Source organism: Amia ocellicauda, chromosome 5 (genome assembly GCF_036373705.1).
Source record: "Amia ocellicauda isolate fAmiCal2 chromosome 5, fAmiCal2.hap1, whole genome shotgun sequence".
Lineage (NCBI taxonomy): Eukaryota > Metazoa > Chordata > Actinopteri > Amiiformes > Amiidae > Amia > Amia ocellicauda.
The window spans coordinates 23,376,713-23,394,187 of NC_089854.1; the positions used below are offsets into that span (position 1 = coordinate 23,376,713).

Consider the following 17,475-nt stretch of genomic DNA (forward strand, 5'->3'; position numbering starts at 1 on the left):
TAAAATAAGTTTGTTTGGTCTTTTTTCTTCCTCAGAGTGTGAAGACAGAGAGAAACAAACATGTTTTTCTGGCGCAGAGGCAGCTATGAATCTGTAACGGGGAACGAAAGTGTGAACTTTCGTGAGGGGGAGCACAACTCATTGTGAGGGACTTTCCGAAAAAGTAACACTCACATATTGCTTTCAGTGAAGAAGTATTTTTAGAAAATGTTTATCATTTTAAAAGGATCTACATTCACCAGCACATTGAGACACATACAGTACAAAAACAAAAGTGGTTCATACAGAAAAATAACAGTGAAATGTTATGCTCATATTAAATATGAAATTAGGAGACCTGCAGTTTGAGTCAATGTTTTCTGACTTCAATGATGACAATTTCAACAGGAAAAGAGAAAGAAAAGCCTGGCTGCAAGACAATGGTGGGTTGAGCAAAAACACAAGCATTTCACAAGCACGGAAAAAAATGCAGAAGGCAGCAGGATTAATAAAGACATTTTTCATATTATCCCACAGCCTTGAATATTCAAGACGGCATTCTGAGTTCATTACCAGAACAAAGATTACATCCATTACAAAACAAAACAAAACAAGATAGATCCTCAAAAAGTGAAAATACCTCATCCACTGCTTGGATGCTTACCACATTTTTATCTTCTGAAGACATCTGGCATGAACAACCGAAACCAGCTTTATCCGTCATGCCCAGATTGTTCTGTGTTCTAGTTAAAATATTTTCTTTTATAGGTGTGTGTGTGTGTAAGGGCGTTCAGGCTTTGAACAGCTGACTTTAAAGGCTAACTACTTCCAACTGTTGGACCAAAAAGTCTTACCTACAGCTGTGGACTTCAACAATATGACCCGATTGTCAGTGAAGATTGTTAAAGCCAAAAGACCACTAAGACTTGAAACACTAAGACAATCACATGGTTACAGTGTGCCTGTTAGCCACTTTGTAAAGACTAAGTCAGAAACTATACTAATGGCTGTCAACATGCTCAATGCCATAAGAAACTCCTCCAGTACCTTCTAACAACCTTCCCACACTCCCCCAATTCCACTCCTTCTTTCAGTCCCTCCTTTCTCTTTACTTCCTCTCCTTTCCCTTTCTCTCGCCTTCCTTTATTTAGTCCCGTACTCAGCTCCTACTGATCTGTATCACTTCATGCAATTTTCCATTCCTCATTTCTTCCCTGCATTCAATTCCTCTCCATACTTCCAAAACTACTCTGCCAAATACTCAGAAGTTCTCTAGCACTTTTAAACTTTACTCAAGCTTTGAACACACCCTTTACATACAAAACAGTACAGTAACATTGGGAGAAGCAGGTCGGGTTCCTTAGTAAGATCTGTGGGTGAATGTGTGAATGAAATGTGTCGGCCAAACAAGTAAATTGGTGTCTTCTAGTTTGTAGACAAGCGCTCACATCACAGAAACACAGGCCAAGCATACCACTGCAGTGTCCACAAAGCGACTCGAGCACAAGCTGTGGAAACCCTGTGACAACACCAAGCAGCTGTGAACATCTGGAAGGTCTTTTTAGAACATTTTTTATAGGACAGAAAAATATATTATAGTGCTGGATGATCATTATATGGTTTTAAAATTAGCAGAATGTTCTTCCAAAGTGATCCACAGAAAAGTCTGAATTTATCATATGCTGGATGTTCTGCTTTTACTGAGGGATTGAAATACTTTGGCCCTCAGCATTTCAAAGCATTCGTTGACTGGGGCACTGGCTTCCATCAGGGTGGTGCTCGGGTGAAATGTGCAACTTTGGAGGCCGGTTCCTACAGGGAATGTGGGAAAATAAAGTTGTAGTGCCATTTCCAGACAGTTTCCACAGGATACTTTTATCAATCATGACTTCCTGAACATTAAAATTAGCACAACTAGCGTTCCACCGTGAGATTTAAGGACTCAGAGAACCCGGAGTGTGCAGACAGGCCCCTGCAGTTTCTCTGTTGGTCCAAGGAAGAAAAAACTGAAAATATCTGGGCACAATGCCGGTGTGTTCCTGTTCGTTCACTTCCCCAGAAGCTGTTTTCGCTGCTGCTCCAACAAGGACTCCAAGTGATCAGCTCTTTTCAGTGCCGCCTGCCAAAACAAGAACACAGTAATTTAAAGGTTACTGACATAATTGTGAGGTTTTAAGGTTTCCCATAAAATACACATTAAACCAACTTTGTGCTTGTCTGGTATACAGCAAAAAATCCAACTACTAGAAATCCCTGAAATTAAACTTCCAAACATCCCCATACACATTCTATAAATAAACTAGCTTAACTGTATTTTTAAAAGAAAACAAAAGTTGTTTATATGATGGACTCAATCTGGAAGAGAGGTCTGTATCTTACTTACACACTAACAACACATAAAACCGAAAATGTAGATGTAGGGGGACTTTGCCTTTAAACTCCTGACAGACGCAGATCCAATAGAGCAGCTAGTCACACAGGAGACACATTATTGAGGTACTCACTTCATGCTGCTTCCGCAAGTTATTGACTGTCTCTTCCTTCTTCAAAATGGCTGCCTTCACCCTGACACAGAGAAAGACATACTGATTTAGCACACTGGTTACCGTTAGCATACCAGTAAGTGAGAGGCCTTTTGCTTCCTTAACAGTAACAAAAACAACTGGCACAAATTGTGTTGTTTTCAGCGATGTATACGTTTCTTTCACTGCGATTCACAGCGGCTGTGTCGGGTGGTGAGGGATGCCTCACCTCTCATGGACCTCCGCCAGTTCCTCCTCCTTCTCGCGGGTCACCCTCTCCACCTCCAGTCGGTGACGGGCCCTGGTCTCGGAAACCTCCGTTTTCATTCTCCGGTTCTCCTCCTCCGTGGCCACCAAGCGGTCGGCAAACTCCTGCCGGACCACGTCGGCCAGGCTGCGCCGCTCGTCCGCCAGCCGGTCTCTGATCTGCATTCCCCACAACCCCCCGGGAAAGCTCAGTTAGGATGGAGACAGGAAGACATGGACAGTGGAGAGATGAAGGCAAGAGGGAGAGACTGACGGTAGACATCACCCCTCTCTCATTGGCGCACTCCAATCCCCCACCTGTGTGATGTCCTGGACCTCCTGCTCTTTCTGCCGTAGGAGACCCTGCAGGCGGATGACCTCCCCCTCCGTCTCGCTCAGACGCTTTTTCAGCTCGTTGTGCTTGTCCTGCAGGTTCCTCTCGGATCTCTCCAGCTCCTGCAGCTCCGTCTCGTACTTCTCCCGCACGCGCTTCACCCTGTGTACACATGGTACACTGGCTTAGCTCGGCACACAGTGCTCCTGGGACATGAACCCACTACCACGTATGACTCGCTGCCAGACGGCACTAAACGTAACCGCGTTCAGCTCACCGGTTCTCGGCGGCCCTCTCGCACTCGTCCCTGGCGCCGCTCGTCTCCTCCTCGAGCCTCTGAATGGCCAACTCAATCTCCTTGTCCCGCCCCCTGCGCACCTCGTCCTTCAGCTCGCGCTCGCGGCTCAACAGCCACGCCTCCTACAGGTGAGAGACGCCCAATCAGGCTCAAAGGCTTTTGAAAGCAACAGAGCCGTCACAAGACAACTTCCTTCTGTCAACAGTCCTTCAGCGATTCACTACAATGTCAAAAACATGACCAGTTTGGGCATCTTCTACGGGTCTTGGCACATCCAACGAATGCCCAACTGCACAATATCTAATTGGGCACTGCCGTCCACAGCACCGTAATGATGAGAGACTTGGCCCCACAACAAGGCCTCATTTTGCCACACCATCCACTTCAATTTTAGTTGACCACAGATACGAAGAGTGAACGCACGGAAGACATTTCAGACCCCTCACCTCCTTCTTCATGTAGTTCTCCTCCCAGGCCTGCTTCTCAATCTCCAGCCTCTCCTTCAGGGCTTTTATCTCCGCCTGGACAGACAGACAGAGAGCCGGGAATAGAGAACATGAGCAAAAAAGCAGACCTGAACATCACACCTCGGAGGGAAGACAGAAACCGGGCTCAGCTGCCGTGATTTTGTCGGCGGGGGAGTGGGCAAGTGCAGTTGCAGTACCTGGTGTCTCCTCTCCTGCTCCTCGCGGGTCCGGTCGAACTCCTCGCGCAGCGCCCGCCCCGCCAGAGAGCTGTTGTCCTCCAGCTGCCTCCTAAGTTCATCCAGTTCAGCACGCTGTCTGCAAGTGGGCCCCACAGTGACATTAAACCACATAGCTGTTTCCCAGCCCTCTCTCTCCCTGGCTCCAGTCAACTAAGTCCTCCACAGCACTGCCCGTGGTTTCCCAGAGGTCTACTAGCTGTTTTAAAACACCATAAAGAGCTATAATCAATAAAGCTTCTGTGCCTCACCTGGCCGCCAGCTGAGCTAGTCTCTCCTTTTCCTCGGCCACCTCGCCGTAGAGCCGCCGGCGTTGCTGCTGCAGAGCTGTCTCCTCTTCCTCCAGCTGCTTCTCATACCTGCAGGGGGCGACACGAGCAGATCAGTCACTCACCCACAACCTTGACCTCACCGTCAATAAGCACGCCCCCGTAGCTCGGTGAACATGTGTGGATCTCTTCTCGTGTGCATGACCATATTTGCGGTGGGGCTACCTCTGCTTGGCGAGCTCCCTCTCCCGCTGGCACTGCTCCTCCTTCTCCCTCTCCAGTTGCTGGCGGAGCTCCTCCGTCTGTCGCACATACCGCTGGGCCGCCCTCTCGTCCGCCTGCAGCAGCTCGGCCTCGTGGACGGCTCGGAGCTTCTTCAGCTCCTGCTTGTGCTTGGCGATGAGCTTCTGGATCTCCGGCTCCAGCCCTGCAGAGATGCACAGCGAGGGAGATATGGTCATGAATGTGTTGTTACATATTTAGATGATCACATAGACACTTAATTCTCCTCTTATCTATCATACACAACAAAACCACAAGCCAACTGCAGCATCTTTAAATAGCACATTTCAACAAAAGTCAAACGGTCTGTTAATCATGCGTTTGAGGGAGAGAAACCGTTCCTCATCTGGAACTGTTTCCACTGCTGAGAGCAGGGTTCTCAAGAGAATATATTTTCCAATACTATTCACAGAACACAACTAATGTCAGCATAGCTTTTATATGGGGTAAAGAAATGAACAATCATTCACTATTGTGCATACAGTGTGGACTTTTATCTTATGCTTGAAAAACAGTGCCCCCTACTGCCTGCAAATGAGAACCTAATACAAATAATAATTTTTGGTAAGATTAAATAGGATATTTTTTTGAAACCTTTGCAAAATTACACCATATGCCTCTAAACAGGCATACTGCATGATACAATGATACAAAGCAATTAACATCCTATCATGCTCTGTGGCAAGTATAAAAATGCTGAGCAGTGCATAAACCCTCATTACAAAGACAAATGCACATTTGAGATTTAAGTGGTGCATAAAACATAGGCACTGCTCTACAGAGCCATCCTTCACCATATTCTCGACAAGTGGGTGAGTGCATGTGTGGTGACAACGGTACAGGCCTGACTTCTTGACCTCTACAGTAAGGGGGTCAGGAGGCTCTGTTATGCTGTGGGGGGCATTTTCCTGGTATGGTTTGGGTACACTTACTGGAATCATTACAAAGTTATTCTGAGTGATCACCTTTATCCTATGGTGAAACATGTCTATCCTGATGGGAGTGGCGAGTATCCTCTTGGAGAGTATGAAAATGATGTGAATCATATGCTATGGCCTTCGCAGTCACCAGATCTCAACCCAAGTGAACACCTATGGGAGATTTTGGACCAACGTGTTAGACAGCGCTCTCCACCACCATCATCAAAACCCCAAATGAGGGAATATCTTTTGGAAGAATGGTGTTCATCCCTCTAGTAGATCAGAGACTTGTAGAATCTGTGCCAAGAGCTTGAAGCTGTTCTGGCGTCTCGTGGTGGCCCAACTCCTTACTGAGACACTTTATGTTGGTTTTTCCTTTAATTTGTCACCTGTCTGTATCTATTCATATCTGGCATTATTATAATTAAACTGTTTACATTAAAAAAAAAAAACATAAAATCACAAAATGTCTTTATAATGTGGTAGTGATGCAATATATCATGTGTAATCATGATCAACAATGCAGAAACTGATTCTGTAGTTTGCATGCTTTCATTTGAGTGGTCCCACATGCCTGTGGACCTTATAACGCAGAAATGTCCCTTTGGCAAGATTTTGAGGTACAAAGTTTCTCTAAACTAGGCTCAATTCTTTCAAATGCACATTATTCCTTCATTTCTTATGCAATTTTCACACAACAACTTCTACAAATTTTAATCTGAGTGGTATTTATATATATATAAATATATTTATATATATAAAAGTTTCCAAAAACGATCTCCCATAGACTTTTTTTGTGTGTGAAAAAACTTGGTAACACTGTAATATAGTTTGTCTAATCATCAACTATGCAAAATATTATAGTACAGGTTTTCTAATTTAATTTGATAGGTGTCACATTCCTGTACTGCTTATAATATCCATATTTACCAAATGGGTGTAAAGTGTTAAAAAAACTCAAATATCTCTTTAACATTAATGTAACTTCCCAGTATAGTGAGAAATGTCACTAGTAATTATCTTTTGGCATCCCTCACCCTGCAGTCCCTGAGGAACTTTCACAACCCTTACCCCCCCATCCTTACCTTTCACAGTGATCTCTTTAATCTTCTTGGTCTTCTCATCGATCCACTTCTCCCTGCGGATCTTCTCGGTGGCGCTCATCAGCTCCTTCAGCTTCTTGATCTCCTGCAAGAAACCACGAGGGCAGGGATGACATCATCAACATCGAGAGCAAAGCCACCACAGCTTTCAGCCAGGATTAAACCTTTCCAAGTCCCCTCCAGAAGGTAACGGACACACACACGTGCAGACGAACTTTAGAGTCACGCTGCGGATCAGGCTTTGGTGCTGCAGATATTAAATCCCTGGCCCACACTGACAGACTCTGCTTGTCTTGGTTCAGCAGATACAGCACACTTCCAGCCTCTAAACCTGTTAGTGTCATGCAGGGTTACAGATGGAGGTGAGGGTGATGGCGCTATACAGGTAGGCTGTGTGTTGAGAGCAGGGGTCTGAGCGGGGCAGGCGAAGCGGGTTAGTCTCTACGGCAGTGAGTCAAACCTGTCAGGACCTCAGGTTCACGCACTCCCATTTTGCATCTAACCGGACGTTAATTTCGGTTCATTCTGCACGGATTAGTAGACAATATCATACGTGTCATGTGTGTCATACGTATCACGTATGACACACATGACATATACGTAATATCATACGTGTTTTTTTGCAATGTACATTAACTGGCACAGCCAGGAGAGATCTCTTGGCAAGCAATTTACAATAAGATGGACTTTCCTGATTAATTGAAGAACATTACAAGCCATAGATTAAATACTGATTGTGGACCTGTCAGATTTGACACACAGAGATTTCTACCTCAAGGAATGACAGAGAGGAAGAGGAAGGATTGAGAATAAGGGGATTAGACGATGAAAAAGTGTTACCTCACACAAGGGACCCAGAATGTGCCATACCTAGCCAGAAGAGAGACAGCCAGAAACCATAAAGAATAAAAAAAAGAGAGAAATAAAAACGGTATTTAAGAAGCACCAACACTGCAGCAAAGAGACACTGCAAGCAATCACAGCTGAGATGAAATTGCAAAAGGGAAGCGAGAGACGCCTGCCAGAGTAAAGCCCCACTACCCATGAGTGCAGTGAAGACACCCCTCACTGCCACTGCGTTAACACCACAGCATCCTTGTCTTTCTAACGTGGATGATCTCATTTGCATCTTATGTATATAAAACTGTATCTAACTGGTTCACACACTTTGTGGGTGTGTGAGCTGTTATCTAACATGCACAGCACTCTCACACTCTCTTACCAAGTCATGCTGCTCCTGCATCTGGGCGATCTTCTTGGTGTATTTCTGGTCCACCTGCTTGAGCTCGGTGACCACGCCCTCACAGCGCTCGCTCAGGGCTTTCTTATCGTCAATGAGCTGAGGAGAAGGGCAGGAGATCAGCCACATTGACGACACGGTAACACCACAGTTTCCCGCAGCTCACTCATAGTTTACTGAGAGCATTCCCACATTCATCTTGGCTTGGTCAAATTTAGGCTCCCCCCCCCTGTTTTTCTATTATTGCATTTTTTTTCTTGAACATCCAAATCTTGCATTAATATTAACCTAGCACCTAGATCACTGTGGTACTGCAGATCTGTGTAATACCCATCTGCCCAGGTGTGAACTTGCATCCGTACCTGGTCTATGAAGGCCAGGTGTCTCTGGATGGTGGCTTCGTACTGCTCTTTCTGCAGCTGGAAGTTGCGGTTGAGTTCCTTCTCTGTCTCCTTGACGTGTCGGACGGTCAACTCACGCTGCTGGGCCTTAGAGGGAGGGGGGGTCGGGAGTCAGGTCAGGATTCACACAACATTCCCACTGCAGTGACATCCCACAGATTGTATTTAATTTTCATATCAGGCCTTTAACCTTCAACAGAAACCATGGAACTCCACCATGCCGGCCACACTCTGAGATGCTTATGAACCAAAGTGACTAAAGCATGCTCTGGGCCCCTCCTCACCAGCGCGGTCTGCAGCATGTTCACAGTCCGCCTCTTCTCCTCCAGTTCAAGCTTCACCCTCATCATGGAGCCCGTGACCTCCGCCGCCGTCGCCGAGGCCTGCTCCACCCCCGCCAGCTCCTCCTCAGACAGCAGCACCTGGAGAGAGGAGGGATGCCAGGGTGTTACTGCGGTACTTCCTCCAGAAGCCCTTGGAAGCTTGGCCTAGACCAAATCAAGACTTTGACATGACTGGGCATCGCAACTTATCACTTTTATACCAGATTTATTTCTAAATAAAATAAACAGAGATAGGGTACAAGCTTGTCACTTGCTATTCATAGGTAGGTTAACATTTTGATTTGTTTTAGGCCCAGTGCTGAGAAACTGATACTCTGACCAAGTCCTATGTCTGGGCAAGTGCAATTCCCTCTCCGACCACAAGAGGTCACTGCAGTCCTCTCACAGGCTCACCTCTCGGAGCGACCCTGAGGTGACTGACCGCGGCCGCTCCTGCTCGGACTTCTCCATCTCGTCCAGGAAGCTCATGATACTCTGCAGCTTGGCCTCCGAGAGCAGGGCGCCCCCGTCTGGCAGGGCAGGTGACTGGCTCAGCTTGCCGTGGCGCTCCAGGTTGTCGGCCGTCAGCGAGTTGGAATCTGCGTCCTGGGGGAAGGATGGGGAGGTTAGATCAGGACCGACCACGAAGACAATACATCGATGTAGTTAGTACACTATTATATGGTCACATTTTTGTTTTTTGATTCCTCACTTCATCAATCCAGGAGTACTTCTCCTTCCTGTAGCTCTTGGGCTCAGGCAGTTTCTCGGGCTCCTCCTCCAGCAGTTTGAGGGTATCCAGCAGGTCGTTCAGAGTGGTTTTCGACTGGGCTCTGCTGGATGGTGCCGTCTGCCGCTGCTCCTCGTGGCTCACTGCGCTGTGCACCAGCTCCTGCATAGACAACAGACAACAAAACAATATTGCATTTTGTATATTTGTGTAAAAAGAAAAGGTGTTTCTCTCTAGAAATCCAAGATCTCACAATACAACAGCTAAAAATACATACACAATTTAAATATTTTACGTACAAAACCTTGTGTGTTGTTACGAAGCAATGATACTGGCAGTTTGGCGGGGTTACCTGTGAGCACTGGGACCCTCTGCCCGGGGAGTCAGTGGGGGACCCTGATCTCAGGTTCGAAGCATCATCAACATCAGCGGAAACATTCACATTGGAGTCTGTGGGAGGAGTGAGAGATTGTCATGGATTTGAGGCTTTCATACGATTGCTCACAGCGTAGATTTACCAGGTTAAGGTCAGAATGATGGTAAAATCAAAGCTTTAACACTAAACTCCCAATAAAGTTCTCAGTATAAGTCTACACTACAAACAACCCTGCCCCCCTTTAACCGATCCTCTCTCCCTCTGCAGATCGCTCACCCACGGGGCCCCCGCTCCACCCTCACCCATGTTCTTGGCCTTGATGTCGCCGGCTGCACCAGTACCCTTGTTGCTAGGAGACAGCTTTGCAGGTTTTTTTCGGCCCACCTTCCCACACTGCCTCAGGGCCTCGATCTCCTCCTCCGCGATTCGCTGGGCCTCGGAGGCTCGCTGGGCCCTCTTCTGCTGCAGCTCCTGTGGATAAAGACAGAGCAATCGGGGACGGGCCTTCAGTTTTGTTGATTTACGTTGCTGTGCGAAGGGTTGCAACTGTTCCTGCTCAGAAATATCACAGACGATCAGAGACTCAAGAGTACAATCCCTCTTTAGTGCGATTTCATGCTATTTATAGGCCTAACAGTGGAGTTGGGTTAGGTTTTTACAGGTACTGGTTTGGTGTGTTGAATTTTAAGATACCCACACCATTATGAGATGCCAAATCTGCTAATCGACCTATTTAAGAGAATCAGGTAAAAACATAATCAAGCCCAATGGCAGCGAGTTTCCTGAAGAACCTGAAAAACGAATTAAACCTAAAGTAAAGCCCCCGTCCGAAGCCTGCAGCTTAATTTTCTTTTCAACTAACCATGTATGAAACTTATATGCTTGTTAATTTCTATTAATGAACATTAATTTCTATAATGAGCAGCCCAATAGTCCAGGACAATCCTCCATGGTTGCTCAACTCAATCCTGAAGTACCTGTATAGCAGCTCGCCTGGCCAGTCGTGCCTTCTCCTCCCGAATGCGTTTCCGGTCATCCTCTTTCTTCTTTAGCACTTCCTGCGCCTTCCCTCCCTCCGCTCTCTGCTCCCTCTCCTACGTGAGGAATAAGGAACAGTGAGATCCCTCTGTTTATTCTCTGAAATCAATCTCCATCCTAAAACTAAATCTAAGCCCATGTAAATTATAGAACAGTAGAGCGAATATAGAAGGTAACAAATGGAAATGATAACAACCACACATTTGTACACGGGTGCGACAGCAAACACACAACAAAAAATCTACTGCCATTTGTGCTGAAGCAAAGTTCTTGCTAACACTTGTGATTTCTAATTTTGGACGTTGTTGAAATTGCAGCGTTGATAACAGTCCCACAGAGCCATTAGTTAGTTTATTTTAATTATTTCAGTCTAACGCACACAAAACACTTAGAAACATTGACAATGTCAAGCGATCAAAACCAGGACACTTTCAGCACCTCCCCCATTCCCCAAGCGTCTATCTCCCCAGCCCCTTGCACACACACTCGTACCTGCTTCTTGGTGGTCAGCAGGCGTTTGAGGGCCGCCTCGTTGGCACGCTGTCTCTGCGCATGGCGTCTGTACCAGCGCTGGATGGTGACGGCTGCGTGGTTGACCTGCTGGATAAACCTGCTAACACCAGAGACAGAGAGTCACTCACTGGGAGTCATTACAATTCTCACTCCTTGTTACAACAAGCACACTTGGGACTGGACAACACGTGTTATTATAATTCTGACTGCTTCAATGCCAAACTCTTATAACTAGAAAGCAATTAAACAGTTAGGTAAGAAACCAAAACTATTACGGTCTGCAGTGCATACAGTGTCGGAAAAAATAAATGCAAATACTTTTAGCCACACGACTCTTTTGCAAACTTGAGGTAATTGTTAGTGCAGCGTAAAGTACAAGCATCACATCGATTGTGGGGACACCACAATCTCAAGACAAGCCATCGCCCCCCCGAAGGGGATGTGGTCATTACTCGAACATCGGCCATGACGTCACCTTTCCGCCTCCTCCTCTGTTACTTCCCGTCTCCTCAGCTGGGAGGGGCTGCTGCGCGCCGCGTTGTTATTGGGGGAGGAGAAGTTCTTCTGAGACTTGGTCAATGAGGCACTCTCCAGAGGGCCCTCGTCATTGACTGTAGCCTTGATGATGTTACTACCATTGCAGGGAGAGAGACAGAGGTGAGCGCACAACTAAAAAACAACAAAAAAAAAAAAAAACAGGACTGCCTGGGGTTAAATCTAGTTTCAGCAGGTTTGGGAAGTCGTACATAAACAAATTACCCAGCTGTGACCGCAGGAGCTGTGCCATGCGGGTCATTAACGGTTACAGATCCACTGATACAGACATGAGATTTGGAAGTCGGCCTTGTAATGTAACAGCTATGTGTACAAAACCACTGAAACCACAGCATACATAGATATGTAACTCATAAGTAACAATTGTGCGCTTGTACACTTGTAATGATCCACACAAGATAAGAGTCGAGTGTGGATACTATGGTAGAGATTAACACTGAATTTCATAATAGGTTGTCTATAAAAAAAAAAGAATTAACAAACATATAAAGGTTTGCAAAATTACACTTCTATCGAACTCTTTATCCAGGACATTTGGCGCTAGAAATAGCGGCCATAAAGAATCTTGCTCCTACTTGAAAGATGGCTTCTGGTTGGAGCTCTTGGGGGTGAGGGGCTTGTCGGAGTAGTTGTTGTGCAGGATGGTGGTCACAGAGTTCCCCACGGCTGCTTTGTTACTCCTGAGAGGGGGAGAGAGAAACAGGGCTGAAAACGTCCCAGAGAAAAGATCGCACTGAAGTCCACACGGTACAAGCTACACACACACACGCAACGCACACACACGCCTCGTTCTGACTGCAGGAGTCCTGACCTGTTATTGGCGGTGAAGTTGGCAGCGAGGGCCACTGCAGCCTCTCTCCTCTTCAGACCTGCTGGCGAGTCGGTGGTGCTGGTTCTGCGGGCACTGCCAGGCGTGGGGAAAACTCTGGGCTGGTCATCCTATCACAGAGAGACTGGGTTAACCATTGTACACTACTGTTATATTAAAAATTAAGCAACTTACCAGAAAAAAAATGACGTCGGGCTGAGAAATTAAGGTGAGAAATGACCATCCCTGGTTAGTGCAGGTTTGGTGGTGATCTGCTGGCAGTGGTAAAATCGGCGCAACAGTGCGGGCTTACCAGGATGTTCCAGGTGGTGCGGTCAGGGGAGGTCTTGCTCAGGCTGGCCAGCTTCCTGCGGCCATCAGAGCTGCTGTCGAATAAGGCCAGGAAGTCGTCTGGTGGCTCCTCACTGGGACACAGAACAGTGACAGGTCAGACATGGCGAGTGGATGGCCCGGACATGACTGACCTCTACAGAAAACAAACCTGGACTTCACCAGGATCTCAGTACCTCTGTCCACTCTGGACCGCACTTCACTAGACACTAACTTTGAAAATGACCCCCAATAAAAGCAAAACACATAACACACTAGATTAATTATTCTTATATAAATATGCCAGCTATTCTGATAAATGTTACCACCTTCATTAGAAATTATTTTTACTAATTGCACATAATACCATTCATTCAGCTTTATTTTGCATGAATTGCAGATTCCTTTTGGAATTCCAACACGTCTCAATCCTTTTAAACCAGGGGTTAATTACATTATAAATGAGCGCAAACACATGTTGCCCACTCCTTCCTATTCAGCTTTCACATGCTGCCGCCGTCTGAATGTGAATGAATGCAGATGCATGCTCTCCCACTCGGTCTGGGCCCTCCTACAGCATCTGTGCTGGCGCCCACTCTGAGAAGGCCAGCTGGCCCTCTGAAAGGCAACTCACTGACACCGATTCAAAAAGCACATTCCTCTGCGCTTAGGTTTATAACAGAGGGGGGAAGATAGCTCTGAAGGGGGCGGGGGGTGGGGGGGGTTGCCTTAGACTGTCCAGAATTTAAGACCCTATTCTCTGTCCCCAGGAGGGTTTAGGACCAGCGGCAGCTGCTGGACAATGAGGCCCCTGCATGCACACACTTTTGCATTCAGTCAGCCTCCTTTCAGCAGCCTTAACTCCAACCCTCCCCCTCCAGGTCCCCACAATACAGCCTGCTGCCCAGGGCTTGCTCCTTAACAACAGCGCCCAATCAGTCCTTTATGAAGGAGCCACACTCCACAAAGGCTATTGTACCAGCCAAGCGGGCCTGTCTGACCGCAGAGCCAGTTGTTGCTCTTGGAAGATGCTCTCCAGTCAACAGGAAGCACCAGATAGCTTTACAGATCACAATGTCATCCAGGGCAGCCAGGCTTCAGGGTTTAGAGGCCGCCAAGCCTGTATCCCCCCACCCCATAGAGTGCAAGCTTCAACATTCAAACTCAGAGTCCAGTGTGTGCAGCATCTGCCTGCGTCTGTTCGGTGCATTTAAAAAAAGCCTGTTCTAGTCCGAGTTTACTGTCTGTCTAATATACAGAATTAAATTGAGATCAACCATACAAGAGTGAGGGACCAACTTCAGTGAGGGAATCCATTCCTGATCACCTCAGAGCAGCCAGCCAACTCAAAGGAGCAGCTCTTAAAACAACAACGAAAACTATAAATACTATACATATATCTGATAACAAATCACGGGTATGACTTCTGCAGATCGATATACCTGACGCAGGGTTTGGGTCTCTGGTTGACCTGTGTGGTGCTGTTTGACCTCCGCAAATTCTTGATGGAGCGAGAGCTGCCCAGGCCGGGTTCTGCCTGAAGACACAAACAGAGAGAGAGAGAGAGAGAGAGAGAGAGAGAGAGAGAGAGAGAGAGAGAGAGAGAGAGAGAGAGAGAGGGGGGGGGGGGGGGGAGAACAGCCATTTCAGTTTACAGAAATCTTAAAAACATTCCACCCCTCCCCATGTGAAATAATTCGTCCCGGACAAATAACCCTGACCAAGCCACCCCACCCCCACCCCAGTCTCTGAGCCCGGACATGTCTCACCAGGGTGTTGCGCTTGCCCTTGCTGTCGCTAGCGAGGGAGACAGAGACAGAGCGGGAGAACTGTTTGGCCGGAGATGCGCTGCTTGGTCTGCGGGACACAGACAGCTGGGAGCCCGTGAGGCTGAGATCAAGGGCGTCCCCCGCGCCCACCGAGACGCTGCCAGGCAGAGAGGGCGGGCTGCGGGCAGAGTGCATCCTCAACGGACCTGGAGGGGAACAGAAGGCAGCAGCAGTACTCAGTGAGTGGAGCCACGTAGGAAAGTAGTGAAACGTTGAAAACCTGTCAATCAAACACCTGTTTGTATAGCCTGTTGGCAATTTGCACCTTAGGGGGAACTCGCCGCAGCGGCTTTGTGGAATGTCGGAATGTGGCAAGTTCATTTATTTTTTCATTCTGTGCCTTGAGTTTTTAGTTATAGAAAATGTATCATCTTCTTATGTTATCTTGGCAAAAGCACGAGGGGAAAAAAAACACATTGTTATAATTGTTCTACAGAAATAGAAGGCTGCAGATTTTCTCTTCAGTAAACAATTACCCCTAGCAACCAGGGTCTTCGCTTAGGCCCTCACACTACCAGCAGCACCGGGTCCTCATTCTCTGGCTGAAATGTCAGCTTGTACTCCAACTCGCACATAAAAGCCTTACCTGAACCATGCCAGGCAAAGATTTCCATCTGTAGCCACGGCACTAAGTATTCAGGATACAGTGTTAGAGAGAACGATACCACGTCTATTTAACGTTGACAGTGCCATTGGAGTGAAACCAAGGACAAGGAGGATAGGAAGCCACGACTCGCATTCAGAGTCGTTCTCATGAGTTCCCTGCACAGTAACTGCCAGAATACTGCTACACACACAGCTAAAATAAAAGCCCGGTTTCTGTGAGAAAGGATTGTTATACTGTGAATGTCATTAGCTAATGCAGAACGGTCATCATCACATAAGAGACTGGCTGCAGCTAGCAGTCTAAATCCATACGCGGATGGGAACTCAACTGGGTTTGGTTTAGTTCTGCTGCAGTGTAACGCACTCTGGTTGTGGGTGTAGAGCATTTGAGATTGAGGATTAATACTGCGCAGATTCCTGTGGTGTCAGTTACACTGTTTAGAAGCCACTGTGTGTAGGAGGACATGGTAGGATTGCCAGTGCAACGCTGAGGGAGAGACAGAAACACTTGTTTTTTAGTATAATGCATTGTGAAGTCGTCCAATTCCTAAACTAGGTTAAAAGCAAGGTGTACAAAACACTAGTCTGGTGTGTGCAAAAAATAGCTATATAATTATCCATACATTACAGTGGTGCTTACCCACTGCTCTTACCAACTGTATGACATCAGTACAGTAAGTTACATTACATCATCAGTAAGGACAGAGGTTTGTTATTATATATACAATATACAGAAACACATACACACACGTCTGTGTGTGTGTGTGTGTGTGTGTGTGTGTGTATATATATATATATATACACACACACACACATTATCATCAGCAGCCTATATCCATACACTGTTGAAGGCCTCCCCAAGATATCTATCTATCTATTTTCTAAAAAAATCACATGTTCTTTTCCAGCATTTTCCTCAACTGAATTTGTTTTTTAAAAAAACGTTACATTAAATGCAATATCGGTTAAAAAATGAACTAATGGCTGTGTAACTTGCTGTTGGAAAATAACAATAAATACATAATAAATATTGTTTTTAACATCGTCATAATTTATTCTTGTTAAATAACTACATCAATATACATGCTATCTTACCTTGAGTATTTCCAGTCCAGTCGTGAGACGATGTTTTCGCAAGCAGGAAACCAGTAACGTGTTAGTTTGGTTGATTAATGAACTGATTTTTATGATGTATAAAATGTATACTCTGATTAATGTATCCCCATTCATTAAACTGTGCACTGTATTAAACACGTAGTAAGTAGTGCCAATGCACACAACGTTAAAACCAATCAAAAGGTTGTCACAAGATACACTAAGTCATTATTGATAAAACATAATAATACATCTTACTGGTATTATCATTTGACTTGCAAAAAATGTTGTTCTTTGCAAAACAAGCCCCACAATTACACACTTCGAAGACTGAATCAAATACAAAATAAATAAATCAATAATCTTCTCTCCTTTTCAATCTAAAACTGAAGCAAATAATAAAAATGATGCATATATTCGTAAACAGCCCGATACAGATCATTTCTTTACAATCAGACAGTAATTTAGCAATTAAAGCTCAATTTTGTATCACTGATGGATACAGCACTATATATATTACATCGCCCGTCTTTCTCTCCATTAGACTGATCGATACACGTTTTAGGCCTATTATATAATCCCAATGAGCCCAAATGACAAATAAATAACCGCCTCCTTTGAAGCTTCATCCAAAACAACTGGAAAAGTTAATGCACATCCCAATTTGTATCCCATCGATCACAGACAGAAACTGTTGCAACTGACCATGAAGCGCAACACTCTCTCTGTGGCAACCAGCAAACACAAGAGCCCCGCCCGCCGAGCGCTGTGATTGGCGGAGACGTGCCGTCACTCTCCGGGCTGCGACGATGTCATTGGTGAAAGGCGTGTTTCAGTTAACGGTGGAGGGTTCAAAGTGGGCGTGGCCAGACTCCAAGGTTGGTTGCGATGGCAGACTGGGCGGGGCCAAGCCTGTGCAGTGATGGGTTGAGGGGTAGGAGGGGGGCAACAGATGTACCAGCCATGGGTGAAGCT

General features: G+C 46.1%; 1 protein-coding gene across 5 annotated transcripts; it reads right to left on the minus strand.

Moving 5' to 3' along the window:
• Nucleotides 1–195: 195 nt before the first annotated feature.
• Nucleotides 196–17,219, minus strand: cep131 (centrosomal protein 131). Of its 5 annotated transcripts, none has more exons than XM_066704388.1 (27): nt 16,501–17,219; nt 14,740–14,945; nt 14,413–14,507; nt 12,954–13,065; nt 12,644–12,771; nt 12,408–12,512; nt 11,753–11,908; nt 11,257–11,374; nt 10,704–10,820; nt 10,029–10,197; nt 9,703–9,800; nt 9,333–9,512; nt 9,035–9,226; nt 8,582–8,719; nt 8,259–8,384; nt 7,879–7,995; nt 7,497–7,526; nt 6,639–6,741; nt 4,577–4,778; nt 4,334–4,441; nt 4,044–4,161; nt 3,826–3,900; nt 3,359–3,501; nt 3,066–3,243; nt 2,731–2,927; nt 2,484–2,544; nt 196–2,098 (listed from the first exon to the last, which is right to left on the minus strand). In XM_066704388.1, exons 2-27 carry the CDS (start codon nt 14,932–14,934, stop codon nt 2,027–2,029), a joined length of 3,333 nt encoding a protein of 1,110 aa, XP_066560485.1. In that variant the 5' UTR covers nt 14,935–14,945; nt 16,501–17,219; the 3' UTR covers nt 196–2,026. The 5 variants fall into 5 exon arrangements, with proteins under 5 accessions (XP_066560485.1, XP_066560487.1, XP_066560484.1 ...); XM_066704390.1 differs by having other exon boundaries at nt 10,068–10,197; nt 11,257–11,377; XM_066704387.1 differs by having other exon boundaries at nt 11,257–11,377.
• Between the last annotated feature and the right edge of the window lie 256 nt (nt 17,220–17,475).